The sequence below is a fragment of the Neophocaena asiaeorientalis genome, unplaced genomic scaffold, assembly GCF_003031525.2.
Source record: "Neophocaena asiaeorientalis asiaeorientalis breed wild unplaced genomic scaffold, Neophocaena_asiaeorientalis_V1.1 scaffold379, whole genome shotgun sequence".
Classification (NCBI taxonomy): Eukaryota; Metazoa; Chordata; class Mammalia; order Artiodactyla; family Phocoenidae; genus Neophocaena; species Neophocaena asiaeorientalis.
Window position 1 is genome coordinate 671473 of NW_020172145.1, and position 17620 is coordinate 689092.

Genomic DNA, 17620 nt, shown 5'->3' on the forward strand with positions numbered 1-17620 from the left:
AAAGGAAAAAAGTTCTGAGAGCAAAACCTCTGTACCAATCCACTACAGAGCAAGTGCACGCATGAATCTATTGAATTTGAGCTATACTTCTTACGCAACGCACGCTATTTACCCTGGGTGAGATGACTTGGACCCAATCAATTTTAGAATCTCTTTAGGCTTAACGAAAATCACATATGAAAGGAGGTACAGAGCAAAACTTAGAATGGAATTAGATCTCTACACCAACAAAAGTTTTTTTTTTTTTTGTGGTACGCAGGCCTCTCACTGTTGTGGCCTCTCCTGTCGCGGAGCACAGGCTCCAGACGCGCAGGCTCAGCGGCCATGGCTCACAGGCCCAGCCGTTCCGCGGCATGTGGGACCTTCCCAGACAGGGGCACGAACCCGTGTCCCCTGCATTGGCAGGCGTACTCTCAACCACTGCACCACCAGGGAAGCCCCAACAAAAGTTTTATGCATGAATTCCAAGGTCAGGCAACTTGCTGAACCATGATGCGGTCACCAGTCTCAGTTTAATTGCTGTTTTGATGCCTGTGGAACATCTAGGACCATACCAGGCGGTGAGCATGGAACACTTTTTACTTAAGCAGAAGCTTTAGGATTCTCTACCCAAGAAGAGAACCCACAGGGCAGCATTTCAAACAGTAGACCTTTACCATGAACCTCCTGATTTACTCACGTCAGACTTAGGACCCCGATTTTTATCACGAACAAGCAGGCTCTTACCATCATCCTGAATGATTCTCCGCAGGTAGTCGGCCACTAGACTTTTAAGGGATCTTTTGTGAAGCAAGCCTAGCCGATGAGGAAACATAACTGTCGTGTCCACAACTGAAGTATGAATTAACTGTCAAATGAAAGAGGAAAACTCTTTAGACGTTCTTCCCAAGGAATAAGCAAACTGCTGATGGCAGCAACAGTACTGTAGCAGTAGTAACTATGCTACAAAAGAGCAGTTACAACAGGCCAGTCACTAGGCACTTAACTTGCATCATTTCACTACAACCTGCAGAGTAACCTAGCAAGGTGGGTATGTTATTGTCCCTTTTTACAGCCAAGGAAACTGAGGCTTCGAGAGGTTAAGAAAGTTGCCTAACTGAGTCAGCAGGGTAGAAGGAAATCCAATCTCAGCAGCCTGACTTCCAAGTCCACGTTCCTACCAAGAGAGCACCACCAGGGGGCAGCATGAGCTCAGAGCGGTTCCAATAATTACTGGCGGGGTGAGGGGCAGTAAAGGGTGAGCCAGGCTCCTCCCACATTGTGACTAAGCGGAGCTGCGGGCACACCTCACTCTAGTGCAAGTCCCATTTCAGTGGTTTGTCTGTCCCTGGGGAGGGAGCATGGACAAGGATTAGTCCCATCTAGGTCCAAATCCCCTCTGCTTACACATGGAAGAAGGTAAGTTTTTCCTGATATTTAATAAAGTAGGAAATAGTGATACAATAAGAGAGGGGTCAGATAACAGAGCCTAGACTGTCAGGTACCAGTTTGGATTCCTTGTTAGAAGAGCTGTACTTTGAAAAAGCGTTGAAGAAGATTAGCCTCAGGACAAAAGTAATTTAAAGACTGATGAAGAGAGGGGTTGGGGCTTCCCTGGTGGTGCACTGGTTGGGAGTCTGCCTGCCAATGCAGGGGACACGGGTTCAAGCCCTGGTCCAGGAAGATCCCACATGCCACCGAGCAACTGGGCCTGTGCGCCACAACTACTGAGCCTGCGCACCTAGAGCCCATGCTCCACAACAAGAGAAGCCACCGCAATGAGAAGGCCACGCATCGCAACAAAGAGTAGCCCCCGCTCTCAGCAACTAGAGAAAGCCCGTGTGCAGCAACGAACACCCAGTGCAGCCAAAAATTAAATAAATGAATAAAAAATAAACTTATTTAAAAAAAAGAAGAAGAAAGGGGTTGGAAGATTAATGTTTAGCACCTACTACGCCCCATCCATAAACGCTTTAAATTCTCACTTTTAACGTGTCGGCCACCTCCTGGACACTGGTTCCTGGCTGCAGAATACTGAGCACATAAGAGAAGGTCGGGGGCGGGGGGCGGGCGGAAATAGAGAAAAATAGAGAAATCTACGAGTAATCTGGGTGAAAGAAACAGACTGATTCCAACGAATAAAAAACACAGTGGTTTCACATTTTCTGGTCTGGGAGACAAGTGAAATAGAACTGTTCCTGGAAAATGAGAGACAGGAAAGTCATGGTGAGAAACTGAGTCTGAGACAAGCTGTCGCTGAGGTGACAGAAGGCCATCCCTGTGAAGAGCTTTCTTACAGAAAGCTTACGTCCCCAACTCTCTTTGCTCACACTTGGGTGGGGTCTGGTGGAAGCACATTCCAGTCTCATCTGTCACATGCAGAGACAACAGTGCTGTGTGAAACAACTATCTGTACTACGGTACCAGCTTTGCAGGGAAAGAGGTGGATACTCAGGAAAATTAAATGGCCTTACTTACATTCTTACACTAAAGGAGAACTAGCCCTTCTCGGCATGAAGGTAAGTCCTAGGGGTGGCTGAAACAAATAGTCAAGGTCCCCAAAGTTCTAGAGTTGCACTGTGCGATGTGGTAGCCACCAGCCACATGTAACTATTGAAATTAAGTAAACAAAATGAAAAAATGGTTTTCTCGGTCACATTCGACACATTTTAAGTGCTCACTGGCCACATGTGGCTAGTGTCTACCATATTGGTTAGTGAACACGTAGAACGGAGAGTTCTGTTGCAGAGCACTGTTCTAGATCGGGGGTGGCCACCAAACTCTCTCTTCCGAGTTATAAATAGTTTAGGCTTGCAGGCCATACCACTTCTGTTATAACTACTCAACAATGCCACTGTAGTATGAAAGCAGCGATAGAAAATACATCCATGAGTGGGTGTGGTGGCTCTGTTCCATAAAAATATTTGCAGAAACAGGTGGCTAACATGGACCATAGTGTCCTGACACCTGTTCTAGAACATGGAGCAAAGAACAGACCATTGTAACCTGGAGTATTAAGGGGGAGATTTTCAAGTCTATCATGCCAAGAAAAATGAACATGCCATTTGATTTTGAGCCTACCTTACAGGTAGGCTTTATAAGTCTACCTGACTTAATATGAAAAAGTATCTTCCAGGACGTGACTATAATAACCTATTAGATAAACGTAGTTTTACCCACGTGAATAGTAAAGACAATGATCTAAGACCATGTCAAAAGAACGATTTTGGCTTCATCACAATTGATAATGGACTTTCGTTCTGATCTTGTTTAGCCAAATGACTTGGGCATCTTATACTGCTTCTGGTTTATCAGAGTTGGACAAAGTCATCAGCACAGTGATGCTTATCTTGTTTTGTCTAAAAGGGCAAATCAAGCGTCGGTGATAACACAATGATAATGACTACCGCATTAACACACACAGTTTTATAAGAATATGAGCCTCTAACTCTTTACCTTAAGTGCATAGAGACTACATCCAAAGCTATGTCCAATTAGTACAGCGTCAGCGCTGAACAGGTTCAACAAGGTGGCTTGCACATCACGGACTGAGGTTTTCGTGTCTTTCAAGTCATCTTCAACCACACCAGAAAACCTATCCCAAGAAGACACACAGTGCATGTAAGAGTACAACTAAGTAGATTTCATCAGTTATAGTTAGAACACATTACTGACTCAACGTGACAAACATTGGATGAACAGAACAAAGACCTTATTGTATGTCTGCCAACTATCCCTTTACTAGGTTATATTGATGTAACCTAGTAAAATTTATAATTTGGATCAATCATGTAAGGCAGGGGGAGACATTATTACAAGTTCATAAAGTTCGCTCATCTCTGTATAATCTGAGTTTTGTCAGTTACAGTTAAGTAGTCTATCTCCCATTAAGGCAAAGCTAAAGATGAAATGTGAGAAGCATGGAAAAGCAGATGGAGCCATAAGCAGAGTCTAGACAACCTGAGTTTGAGCTATGCTATGACTCTGCCATTTACTTATTATATTTGATTTTCAACAAGTTGCTTAGCCTTCTGGTTTCAGTCTTCTCATCTGTAAAGTAGGGTCAATTACCAATCTTAATGGCTTATAAGGACCCAATGAAAATACAGGCAAACAGTGAAAATACATGCAGAAAACTGACTATCCTAGTGGTTTTCATGAAGCACATACTAAAAGTAAGTGTTCAGAAATGTGGCTGCTGCTGCGCTTTACCGCAAATTAGGAGAAAAGAGATAAAAATACTGCAAACGTATTTTCAACGTAAGCTGTATGTTCATAGTACTGTCTCCTGTAAGAAACAAAAGATACCTGGCTCCATCATCTGGCTTAGTTAAGGAATGTGATGCATAATCAAATATTTGAATTAAGAGGACATGATCATGGATGGAGTACTTGGGTTCATTTTAAAAGAATGCAATGCATTGAATCCTTTTGACTTTTTTTGTGTGTGTGCGGTACGCGGGGCTCTCACTGTTGTGACCTCTCCCGTTGCGGAGCAACAGGCTCCAGACGCACAGGCTCAGCAGCCATGGCTCACGGGCCCAGCCGCTCCGCGGCATGTGGGATCTTCCCGGACCGGGGCACAAACCCGTGTCCCCTTGCATCGGCAGGCGGACTCTCAACAACTGTGCCACCAGGGAAGCCCCCTTTTGACTTTTTCTTTTAAGATTCAAGTTTTTAATTTTAAAGCAAGACCTTCAGTTCTCATTTTGCTGCTATGAGTATCAGTAATTAGCAAAGCATTTCCTGACTTGTTCCAAAAAGGAGTTAGAAAAGATTCCGCTAAACCCATGGAAGAACGAGAACCAATAAGAGTACAGTAACTTTAAATATAGTACAATTTTGTTTGTCAGTTATAGCTCAATAAAGAAAAAAAAAAAGTAAAATATAAAATAGATGGGGCTATTAGGATATGGCCAAAATGAGTAGGAAAAAAAATCAAATGAGGTCAGGAGAGAGATTAGTAACAAAATGCATTTTCTGATAACAGCAACTTTTACTGAGTTTTTATGTATACAACCGTTTTTATGAACCATGAGGAAATTTAGGTTAAAAAATACTTGTTATCAGAATTCTTTATAATTATTCTCAAAATTTATCACAACAACTTTTAATTAACTTGACCACCTTGCCTTACTGTGCTCCAAAATTATGGACGTACACATATATAATATATATTATGTATACTATATATACTATAATACTATAAACTATGTACTATAGTATATAATGCATATAATATACATGTGTATGTGTATCAAGTCATATTTGTTCATATATACATATACAAATGTATGTATATATGTGTGCATGTATACACACACACACACGTCATATTAAGTACCATTGGAGAATCTGTTAAAGAAAATTGAATAAATACAATCACACCAGTAATTAACACTTCTAAATTTTCATTGTACAATAAGATCAATGTCTTCTATTTTATATTTAAATAGATATATTTAAATAAATATATAAATATGTCATGTCATATGGCTTATGTGCCTTTAGGAAATCCAATTCAATTAATCAATGATATTGTTGGGTATTTTATATGAGGTTTTTAAAAATAAAAGGCACATCTATATCATACTATCTCAAGTTAGCATTGAATTTGGATCAGAAACATGTCCTACTTTAATAATAATAATAATAAAATAGAACTTGCACTGAACCAGTGTTCTGTATGCTATATCAAAGCTATGTATACTCAGTGACTTGTCTACAGGATTATAGAAATTTTCATCTAATGGGAACAGTATGGTATTTTCAGAAGAAACTGATTAATGATTGAATGAATAAATGAATGAATCAATAACTTGTTCAATATTTTTGTCTGTCTCTCTAGCCTCCTACCTACCATTCCAACATGTAAACACCATGAGTGCTGAGGCTGTATCTCTCATTTCGGGTTGTTACTCAGGGCCTAATACAGTGTCTGCATAATTTTAGCAAGGTACTCAACAGAACATGAACAGTTTTGAATAAACAAATTAATTAAAAGCAAACAGTGTTAACTCATGCTCTAAAGTTGAATCAAATAAAAATACCTAGGCTAAAACTCAAAGTACATGTTGAATGTTCTATAATTTCAAAAACAAACCCCTGTGTATAATGCATACCTAGTGTTATAGTCAATGACTTCTTCATCTGGTTTCACAGATGTATCATAGCCCACCTGGAGGCTGGGATCAACCACTGTCACTTGAGTAAGTTCCAAACCTTTGGCTGTATAGCACTATAAAGACGGAAATGTTAAATTTAAACATCATATTGGGCAAACATATTTTAACATCTTAGATATCTTAAAGGAATATTTCTAACTGGAATATACAGTCTAACCCTATCATTCAGTTTTGGTAACAAAAGCCAGTGTGTGGATCTGACGGTCATATAAAAGGTGTTCCAAGCTTTAATTTTTTCCTTAATGTTGGTAATATTTCTGCTAATAAAAATAATTTCATTTTCTCGGCATAGGCTTTACAATTATTTTCATTAGAGATCAGTGCTATCCAAAAGAACCTTCTGTGAAGATGAAATGTTCTATTTCTGTCCTGTCCAATATGGTAGCCACCAGCCACAAGTGGGGATTGAGTATTTGAAATATGGCTAGTATGACTGACGAACTAAAATTTTAATTTAACTTTTTATTGAGGTAACATTGTTTTATAACATCATACAAGTTTCACGTGTATAACATTATATTTTGACTCCTATAAACACTACAGCACGCTGCACCACCAAAAATTTTGTTTTCATTCATCACCATACAGTTGACCCCCTTTACCCATTTTGCCCTCCCCCGCCTCCCCTCTGGTAACTGCTACTCTGTTCTCTATACCGACACGTTTGTTTGCTAGTGGATACCATATTGAACAATGCAGTTATAAACCTTGTTGAATGAAAAAAAAACATTTGATTTCTAAGCCAGAAACAGCTTTCATTGTCTGCAGTTAAAAATCTAAGCTTAGGGCTTACCTGGTGGCGCCAGTGAGAGGCCCGTGTACCGCAAAAAAACAAACAAAACAAAACAACAACAACAAAAATCTAAGCTTAAAAACTGAACACTTCCCTTCTATATCTATTAAAATTCAACTCCACAAACCTGCTTTCCAAATATGCCACAGGGAACAAAAATTTAATTTTATGTTATGTTAAAGATGACTATTCACATGATGTTTGACACAAACAAAGCACTTTGCCATATATTAGTGTATGTGAGTCTCACCATCACCGTCGGGTTATTATTAACCTCATAATTTACATATTGGAGCATCCGGGAGACTTGGCTGATAAGCAGTGGAGCTTCCGAGGTCTCATGATTCCAAGTTCTGTTTTTCCCCTACTGTTTAGTATTGATTCTCATATGGAAGAAGGTAACTCCCTATAAATATTTTACTGTCTCTATAAAAACAATAGCTTATTAAAAATTAAAGCTTTTATGCTGATTTGGGGGATAACAGTAGTATTCATAACATTTTCCACCCGTGTAATTTCAGCAACGTAATGAGTAGGACAAGCAGTGATTATATCTAAATAAAAATTAATAAGTAAAAGAAAGAGGATCGTGGGCCAACTCCTGGCTCCATCACCAAGTGCAGGTATCCCACCAAGTCACTTAACTCTTTTCAGCTTCAGTTGCTTCATCTGAAAATGTGTGAACAACATCGCAGCACTGTGTGGGACTGAGAGAGAGAGCCTGGGAACGTTCCTTACACATGCATAAATAAGGCAAAACATACCACCAACGTACCACCTCACAATTCATGGCAAATACAACCGTGATTCCCGCTGCGGGGTGGGAACTTGACAAAAGTCTTCACAAAGCCTTCTGGGTTTGCTTTTTGGTCCTGAACGTGAAGCTGAAACGAACGCTGCCAAATAAGTTACTGTATGTTTTGGCAAGAGCAACTAAGCTCATAAAAATTTCATCAACTGAAAATTAGTGGATTACACCAAATGCTTATGGATCCCCAAGGTCTGCGCAGGAGGCAGCAACTCTGGTTCTGAAACAAGCAGCATTCTGGGGAACAAGCCCTACCTTGGCGACCTGACACCCGGGGGATCGAAGGACACCTTCACAACAGCTGTACCGCCTTTCTGAGCTACCAAGAACTGCAAACCACACGAAAAGTAAATATCAAAACAAGCAAGCTTGACAAGGCGGAGTGGCTAACTCCCAGAGCGTCTCACGCACAAGGATCTTTAAGACTGCACCATGCAAGCGATCTGATGTAAAGTCTAAAACTCTGCATGGTTGCTTTTCTAGCTATTATGTAACAAACAGGAAACATTGACTCCTAGAAGCCAAGTTCTCAGAGGCTGCACTTGGAAGGTGAATTATAATTACCAGTGTCTTGAATGCCTTTCTCCCCTTCCTCCCTTTGCTTCCCCATAATGTGGCTGGGCCCCTCAGCTCCTCTCCTGATATCACTTCTTTATCCTGCTTTAACTCTACCTCAACCATCCTTTCAAAATATTCTCCTCCCTGACCTGCCCTCTGTGCTGAAGCCCCTGGATGATGGGCTCCGGCTACCACCCTCTCCCTTCCTGCATCTGACCCGAGGAACATCACCCAGTTACGTAGACTGAGACCGTAACAAAGATGTTGTCTCCAACCTTGGCTGGACCTCTGAAATCCCGACACCCTCTTCTTCCACTACCTTGGCCAGACACTTTGCACATTTTCACAGCAACAAGCCTAAGCCTTCATCTCTCTTTTATCTCTCTCACATCTTCCATCTCACCCATACCCTTACCTACCCCAAGCCCTTCTTCCCTCTGGCCCAAGGTAATGTTCTCCCAACTGTTCCCTAAAAACCCCTCTGCCTACAGTAGGTTTTGCACCAGTTTTCCCATAAAATGTGGTTAATCTTCCTCAAGCACATTTTTCATTACATTACTTTCCTCAAATGCTTCACTTCTACATTGCTGATCAAATGCAGATTTCTTAGGCTGGCACTGAAGACTCTTGCTTAACCAACCTTCTATTACCCATCTAATCTTGACATCTCACGACTTTATCTTACCTTCTCCTGTGATGAGAAAGGGAGGCTGAGAACCGGTATTAACAGAGCATCTGTTAGAAGCCAGGAATTGGACACGTCAGCTCATTAAACTGGACACAAAGCTCATTCTATGAATGTGGAAACAAAAGCTCAGAGAGCTTCCGAAACCTGCTCAAGGTCTCAGAGGAAGGAAGTGGTGAAACAGCCCAAAATCTCAGGTCCGCCGGCTCCAAAGTCCCATTCTGTTCATTATGCTGTGTTGTCTAGTCATTCCACACAGTAGTTAATCTACTACTTTTATTCTCCTTCAGTGTCTTCCTATTTTCTTCCCTTTTGGAATTTACAGTCTCCCCACCCACTAAAACTAAGCCCTAAACACTTAAGTCAAACTTGTCTGATTTACTTTACTACTGATCCATTATTCTTACATTTATTCTATAATTCAATCACATTCACTGTTCCTCTCTACTTCCTCTGCTCTGCTTTATTTTCTTCATAGCATTTATTATAATAGCTTTTTCATATTCATTTCCATATCTACATAAATAATTCATCTGTTCACCCATCTATCCACACAGATATTGACAGCCTGTTTGCGTTAGGTACCATGCCAAGTGCTGGGGAAACATTCGGTCCCTCCAAGAGCTTGCAGTCTTTTGAAGATGGCAGATAAACCACTAAATCGTTACAAAATGCAGTTGGGTGCTGTCAAAGGCAGTGACAGTCAAAGGCCCTCAAAGGTTGTGATAGAAGAGGGAGGACCTATTTTAGATCACGGGGTCGCGAAAGAACCTTGAGTAGGTCACATTTAAGCAGAGACCTAAAAGATGAGAAGGAACCAGCTATGTGAAAAGGAGACAGCAGGTTAGAAGACTCCAGAAAGTTGGCCAGTGTGATAGGAAAGAAACTGTGGAAAGGGTACGAGATAGTGGGCAGAGGCCAAATTCGGCAGGGTTGACAAAGTTATTGAAGAATTTTCATTATAGCAGGGGAGTGATGTAAACAGAACTGTGATTTAAAAATTATTCTGGGAGTTGTTGGGTGAGAAGTAGCTTGGGGCGAGGGAGCGTTAAGACTGGAAGGATGCTGCAGTAGCTTGGGAAGGAGATAAGGGTCTTGTGGCCCTGGTGGGGCGCAGCAGAGGTGGAGAAGAGACACTTTGGAGGTAACAGAACAAATGGGACTTGGACACTGCTGAGATGAAAGGGCGCACCAGGGAGTTCCCTGGCGGTCCAGTGGTTAGGACTCGGTGCCCTCAATGCCATGGCCCGGATTCAATCCTTGGTGGGGGAACTAAGGGCGCTGGCATAGGCAGAAAAAAAGAAAAAGGGAAAAACAAAACAAAGGCCTTGAATGGGGGGGTGTGCACCGAGGGGAGAGAGCGATGACTGCACCCAGGTTTTTTGGTCTGAGTAGGGAAAAGAACCATCTGAGTTGACTGTAGAGAATTTACTGTGCTGGAGAAGAAATGGGGGCTGGGCTGGGGGAGAGGAAGCAGTTGTTCATCCTTGCTCAGTGCAGGGCAGGGGCCAAGGAACTGGAGCCGTAAGCAATTATTCTAACGTTGGCCTGTGAAAAGCAGGTGAAGTCAGGAGGTAGCTGATTGACCTGAGGTCTTAAACAGGCGGAAGAATCATCACAGCCATACTTCTTGAGCCAGCGAGCTCCAAAGTTAAGAAGTGATGGTCGGGAGTAAGTGTTTGTAATGGAAACTTTTGAATCAATACAGTTTCCCTTTACTGGACTGTATTTAACAAATACACATTGAACTGAATACTTTATTCCACTTTTCTCCCCACCGCTTTGGCACCAGCTCTTCAAGTAAATGAAATGGAATGACCAGATACCTGCCTTTATGACTCACCAGTCGGCCAAAGTGGTAGTGACATTCCTCTACGCTGCTGTGTTTGCCTGCAGGAGTCACGCCATAGATCTTCCCACATCGAGAGCACATCTTCCTAGAAGCTAAAACAGAACATGAAGTAGAGTTATTCATGAAGAGATGCGGGGCGGGAAATAAGGACCTGCATGCAGAGACTTGCCTTTGCATTCCTGATCCTGTCGTGAGCACAGACTCAGTGTGATCTCCGAGTAACAGGAAAAGGAACAGAATTATGCAAAGGAGTACGTGCAGGTGAGCTGCTTCCTGCATCAGGGCTGCCACTGCTCAAACAGGCATTCTCCCACCTGCTTCCAGAGTCAGCCCAACGCCAGGTAATTGTGGTTTTAGCACCACAAGTTGACTGTCACCAACTTGATCTGTCATCTACTCTAGTGCATAGTAACTCCTGAATTAGGACCCATGTCTTCCTTTTAGATACACAGAGATCTGTTTATTGTCACTGAGAGTGTATCTGGGCTTTTCACTAGCCCCGTTTATGAACACTTGTTTTTATTAATGACCCTCAAACTGGCTCTGATGACGATGATGACAGCAACTCTTTTATTTGGGTGTCTGTTATGCGATGACGAGGCAGGCGCTGCACCAAGCACTTCAGATGCACTATTTTAACGGATTCTCATAGCTACTGCTGGGGCAGCTACCATCATCTCATTGTTCAGAGTGGGGAAGCTGACCCTGGGAGAGTGACTCATGACTTACCCAGCACCCAGACCCAGATTTGCCTTTCTCCTTCAGAGCCCCGGTTCTTAACTGTTAAGTGTACTGCCCTCCAATGAGAGGATTTAAAGGAAGGTAAAGCAAATGGCGAAAATAATCCCAAGAGGGAAGTTCTAAAGATACAAGAGTTTGAAGCTAAATATCTTCTAGCCAATGAAAAATATTTCTATAACTGCATTTCAAACCCTGATGGAACTAACATTTGACAGTTGTGTTAACGTTAAATATCCTCTTGCTATCTCTTTTCTGGGGGGAGAGGGAGTGGGATAAATATATTAACTAACTATGCCCAGTATTCGGAGAAAATGCAAAATGAGAAGACTAATTGGAAGTCTTTTTATAAGAATTCCTAGTGAAAGGGTATGAAGTATACGGAACACAGCACTGCCCACATATGTCTAGGGGTAAAAGCAGAAGCTCCAGAGTCAGACTCCTTGGGTTCAAATCCTGGCTCTACCACTTATTTTCTGAGTGACCTTTGATAAATTATTTGACCTCTCTGAACCTTAGTTTCTTCATTTGTATAAATGGAGGTGGTAACAGTACTTACCTGAAATGGCTGCTAAGATTTAATAAAACTGATTACATAAATAAAGCACTTAGATACTGGGAATAAAATGAAATGGAAAGGGAAAGAAAATGAGATGCAACAATGTTTTTACCTGTAGCCTAATGATGCAGCCATCATTTGTGGCCATGGCTGGCCACAAATCTTGTTTCCGTTAGAAAATGTCAGAACACTGGGACTTTTATTTTTCATATTTATTTTTTTGGCTGTGCTGGGTCTTAGTTGTGGCACATGGGCTCTAGTTCCCTGACCAGGGATCAAACCTGGACCCCCTGCATTGGAAGCGCAGAGTCTTAGCCACTGGACCACCAGGGAAGTCCCAGAACACTGGGACTTTTAGGGCTCCAGTCTTAGCGTGTAGAAAGGCTAATTTTTGGACACATATACTTACGATCATTTACAAGAGTTTTTGTCATGCCTGGGTTTAAAAGAATATTTCCTGGTTTGACAGGGTTGCGTTGGGGGTAGTTATTTTCACAGAACTGTGCTTCAGTTAGAAGGGAGCCTTTAAGACGTCTGTAAAGAATAATTCCTGTGAGCACTAAGAGAAAAAGAAACGCTGTCCAATAAAATTTAAATTGCTTTTTTTCCCTTTTTAAGTAGTGGTAGGGTTAGAGTCTACTAACCCTTTTATGAAATGCTAGGATTCTGATTAACATTAAGTAAGACAGTAGTCTAAAAGAATCCAAGTGTTCGTGTCCTTCAATAACAGCCACAACAAATCAATATTGTTCCCTGGACCACGTGATGTCCTAAGCTTTGGGTGAGAGATGGGAAAGTTAAAATTATATCAGTAATAGCTGGTGCATATTAAGCAGGCCGAAACCTGTTCTAAGCATGTTGATTTAAACTTTACATTAAGCCAGAATGGCAAGTGAACTGACTTCATTTTTACAGATGAGTTAGATGAGACTCAGAAAAGTAAGGACATATGACCAAAGTCACACAGCACAGTTGATACACAAACCCAGGCCTTCTGGCTCGACATCTTGCGTAACAATTCTTAATACTCACTCAGATAAGAAAAGTACAAAAGCTTACAAGCAGGAGACAATGGGAACCCTGATGACTCTCACAAAGGCAAGATAGCTCAAGGATCTCTTCCCAACACCAGTAACCCAGTCCCAGATCCCCTCACTCTAATGAGCTCTCGAGAAAGTTTCTCTAATTTATTACTTTAGCAGAATTTACTAGACATGCTTTAGCAAACTCTTTTGTAAAACGAAAAACTGTGTTATGAGAAGTATTACTAGATTCTAAAAGCATCTACGTTGTTTCAATTCTTACATGAGGCTTTTTTTTTTTTTTTTCTGGTACACGGGCCTCTCACTGTTGTGGCCTCTCCTGTTGCGGAGCACAGGCTCCAGACGCGCAGGCTCAGCGGCCATGGCGCACGGGCCCAGCCGCTCTGCGGCATGTGGGATCCTCCCGGACCGGGGCACGAACCCGCGTCCCCTGCATCAGCAGGCAGACTCTCAACCACTGCGCCACCAGGGAAGCCCAAGGCTTTTTTTTTCTTTAAAGAGAAGCACAACCATCTGGTTTTATTCAAAATACAACCAAATTCTTTTCTCTACCTTCTTTCTTGTTATAAATTCAGACTTTGAGGCTGTACCCAGACCTACTGAATCAGAATCTGCATTTTTAACAAGATTTCCAGGCAATGCCATTGCAGGTAGAGTTTGAAAATTTGAACAGCACTACTCTTGCTGACTAGACATACGTTAACTACCAAAAGAAAAAAAAAGTTGAGAATTCTATCCAAATATTACTTAAATCAAAGCCCATCTTTTCATCTCCAATTTATACAAGTTTTTAAAAAGGACAGCACATGTACAAAGTATGCAGCTGATCCTTCACAAACACAAGAGTTTAATAGCTGCAGTCTACCAAATTTACTTCCCCTTTAAGGTCACAACTGCAAGGCCTATCGTTATCACAGTAAGCTTACCGTTTTTCTTTTCATTCTTTTTCAATCCAGTTGTCTTATTGTTGTTACTGCTTCCAGACACATCTAAAACATATAAGAACTTTTCTCCTGAGATGAACTATTTTTATCTACTTCATGAAAACATACAGAACATAAAAAGGTCTACAGTATAAAAATTTTTTTTAATTTTAAAACATCCACCCAACCTGTGAGGGCAAACATCTTCATAACCAGTTCCAAACTGGGAAAAAGTCATATCTACTCAACTACTAAAAAGATCAGGATTTCACATTTGCTAAAACTAATACATTTTGACTACTGGATAGAGTGTGTCTAAATTTGAGTCACTGAGTTTCATACCATCATTTACCACAACTGTAACAGCTTGCAAACCATTTCTATTTTCTTTGGGAATATTTAAAATATGTACTTAGACCTGCATGTTCTATTTCTACGTGCTATATTTAATATGAGAAAAAGGGGGGGGAAGGTAGAATGCCATGAAAATACTAATCTAAGAGATCTCGTATATTTTAATACATGTATTTAAGTCTACTTAAAGTGCTGTACATTAAAAAAAAAAAATGCCATAAAGGAATCACAGATGAACAGTTTTTACATTCTTGAGAATGGAACAGACTTTCAAAGCAGGACACAAAACCCAGAAACCAATAAAAAAGAGGTTGATTACACTTTGAAAATAACCTCTATATTATTAAAAAAAATTATAAATAAGGCTGATGCACAAGTGACAAACTGAAGAAAATATCTGCAGTATTATTAAAAGAGAATATGTAAAAGGCTGTCCCAAATGAATAGGACAATTTATAAAGGCGGGGGCAGAAGGATACAAAGAGCAAATTTAAAAAGAGAGAGAAATAAACATCTTCAACTTCGTAGCAATCAAAGATATTAAAATAACTTTTTTTTTTTAATATACCTTCACACTCTGAAATAGGATAAATAAGAAAGTTTGGCAGGGTGTGAGAAAAACCACATACTCCACCATTAGTGGGCGATGTAAATGGACAAACCCTTTTTGGGGTAGTTAACAATATTTGCCAGGGCTTCCCTGGTGGCGCAGTGGTTAAGAATCTGCCTGCCAATGCAGGGGACACGGGTTCGAGTCCTGGTCCGGGAAGATCCCACATGCCGCAGAGCAACTAAGCCCGTGTGCCATAATTACTGAGCCTGTGCTCTAGAGCCCGTGAGCCACAACTACTGAGCCTGCGTGCCACAACTATTGAAGCCCATGCACCTGGGGCCTGTGCTCTGCAACAAGAGAAGCCACCGCGATAAGAAGCCCATACACTGCAACGAAGAGTAGCCCCCACTTGCCGCAACTAGAGAAAAGCCCTCGCGCAGCAATGAAGACCCAACGCAGCCAAAAATAAATAAATAAATAAATAAAAATTTAAAAAACAACAATATTTACCAATTTTAAACATGCAGACCCTTTCTGCTAGCTTCTCTGTGTATAGGAATTTATGCTAAAGATACATATGCTCGGGTTTAAGTAAATGTTAATGTGTTAACATCCTCACACATATTTATCACAGAATTTATACTCAAAAAATGTAAGCAATCTAAATACCCAAAGGCATTTAGTTCATCTACATTAGAGATTCCATATAATGGAATATGTATAGTACAGGTTCTATACAACAGAATTTCATGCAGTCTTTAAAAAGTATCATACAGATCTAGATATGAACGTGGATTCCAGGTTAACTGACAAAAGACTTCTATGATACCTTACTGAGTAAAAAAAGTTAGACACACTGTATATAAAATGATTGTATTCATGAATATTACATATATCTCAGTAGTCATGTAAAGGAGGGTCTATATAAGAGATCTGGAAGATAGTTGTCTTTGACTGTTTTTTTAAAAGATGTTTTTCTGGGGCTTCCCTGGTGGTGCAGTGGTTGAGAGTCCGCCTGCCGATGCAGGGGACGCGGGTTCGTGTCCCGGTCCGGGAGGATCCCACATGCCGTGTATTATTTGAACTCATGCCACGTATTCTCAGCTGGGGTGGTACTGCCCCCAGAGTAGTAAAATTGGCTCTTGAAGAGTGAAAAAAATCTTAGATATTACAATAGTATGTGGCTCTACAAAACCCAATTTAACTGATAAAATATTATCCCTCAGTACTTCATTTTACTGGGGGTGAAGGAGGTAGAAAAAATAGGTTTATTAGGGGGACAATACTGATTTTTAAAAAGTTGAGAAGTACTGATACTATTCCACATGGAGGTGAATTACTTTATAACCAGAAATCAAATTTCAATATATCACTGACAACCTCCTTCAGTGAAGTTATATTTACATCTAAGTTCAAGGCTAACTTGTTACTTTCAACAAAAAAATGCCGCCTGCACGTTTGATTCAACAGAACATTTAAAACATACATTTCATTGAATATCTAAAAACAACCCTGTTAATGAAGAAAACACATTCAGTGTCAGGTGTTAATCACAACTTTTTATCTTATCACTTAATTGAAAAGACATTACCTTGGTCTCTCAGCTTCTTCAGAGTATTTCTTGCTATGTTCACATACATATTTCGACGGCTACAGCATTCACAAATGGCCTTTTCTTCTATTTTAGCCTAAATCACAAAGTGAACAATTAAATGAAAATATTAAATCCAAAGCCTATGAACAATAAATGTCATTTGCCACATAATGGATAAATATGGCAAAATACTTATCTAACTCAAAAGATGGGGGGAAATGGTGCCACAAATAATAAGCAACTTATTTTACATTCTATGTTTATGTTTTTTGAGAAGAAAAAAAAAGCAAACTTAATCCCATGAATCTAATCCAAGAACCAGACACTTATCTTCACAAACTAGAGACTACTGTACGTTTGCAGACAGTGCATGGTGCAAAGCCTCCTCATTTGATTCTCAAAGCAAGGCCCTAACATATCAGAGGCACATACTAGTATTCTCATTTAAAAGGTGAGGACGCTAAGGCTCAAAGTGGCTAAATAATTTGCTTAAGATCACACAACAAAGAAAAGACATAATTCTCTTTTCATTATCTTTCTTCTATAAGTTACTTTCCTAAACCCATTAATTACTATTTTTACACCAAAACTCATTAAGATAGGTCAGTAAAAAGGGATGAAATGAGAGAACCGAATAAATAATACATTGTATATTATATTACTAATTTATTGTGCACCTAGTATGTACAGGTCTGGAATAAGCTCATTAAAAGTTTTCTCATTTAATCTTTATTGTGATTCTATGAGTATCACCAATTTATATGAGGAAACTGAGACCGAAGGAAAGTCAGTATCTTGCTTACTGTTGCAGAGCTAGAAATGGAATCCGGGTGTGCTCAAGTTCCGAAGCCAAGACTCTCCTCACTACACTAAACCATCACAGAGAGAACGCCATAGGGAGGTTGGAAGACAGTACAGAAGACAAGACAGGGATACAGAAAAAGACAAAGCTGGAAGGAAAAGGGTAACATTTCTCTTTAAGAGGCTCCTTTTTTG

At 40.5% G+C, this 17620-nt stretch overlaps 1 protein-coding gene across 2 annotated transcripts in view; it reads right to left on the reverse strand.

Annotated features, from left to right (window-relative positions):
- Window positions 1-466: 466 nt before the first annotated feature.
- The window catches only part of LOC112405917 (uncharacterized), a 38433-nt gene continuing 21279 nt past the window's right edge, over window positions 467-17620 (reverse strand). The window contains exons 5-10 of one of the 2 annotated variants that reach the window (XM_024754547.1): window positions 16622-16718; window positions 14127-14189; window positions 10852-10952; window positions 6102-6217; window positions 3436-3574; window positions 467-847 (exon numbers count right to left, since the gene is read on the reverse strand). In XM_024754547.1, the coding sequence (XP_024610315.1) occupies window positions 653-847; window positions 3436-3574; window positions 6102-6217; window positions 10852-10952; window positions 14127-14189; window positions 16622-16718 (711 nt within the window). In that variant the 3' untranslated portion in view covers window positions 467-652. The remainder of the gene's footprint in view (window positions 848-3435; window positions 3575-6101; window positions 6218-10851; window positions 10953-14126; window positions 14190-16621; window positions 16719-17620) is intronic. The other variant, XM_024754545.1, reaches the window with a different exon arrangement.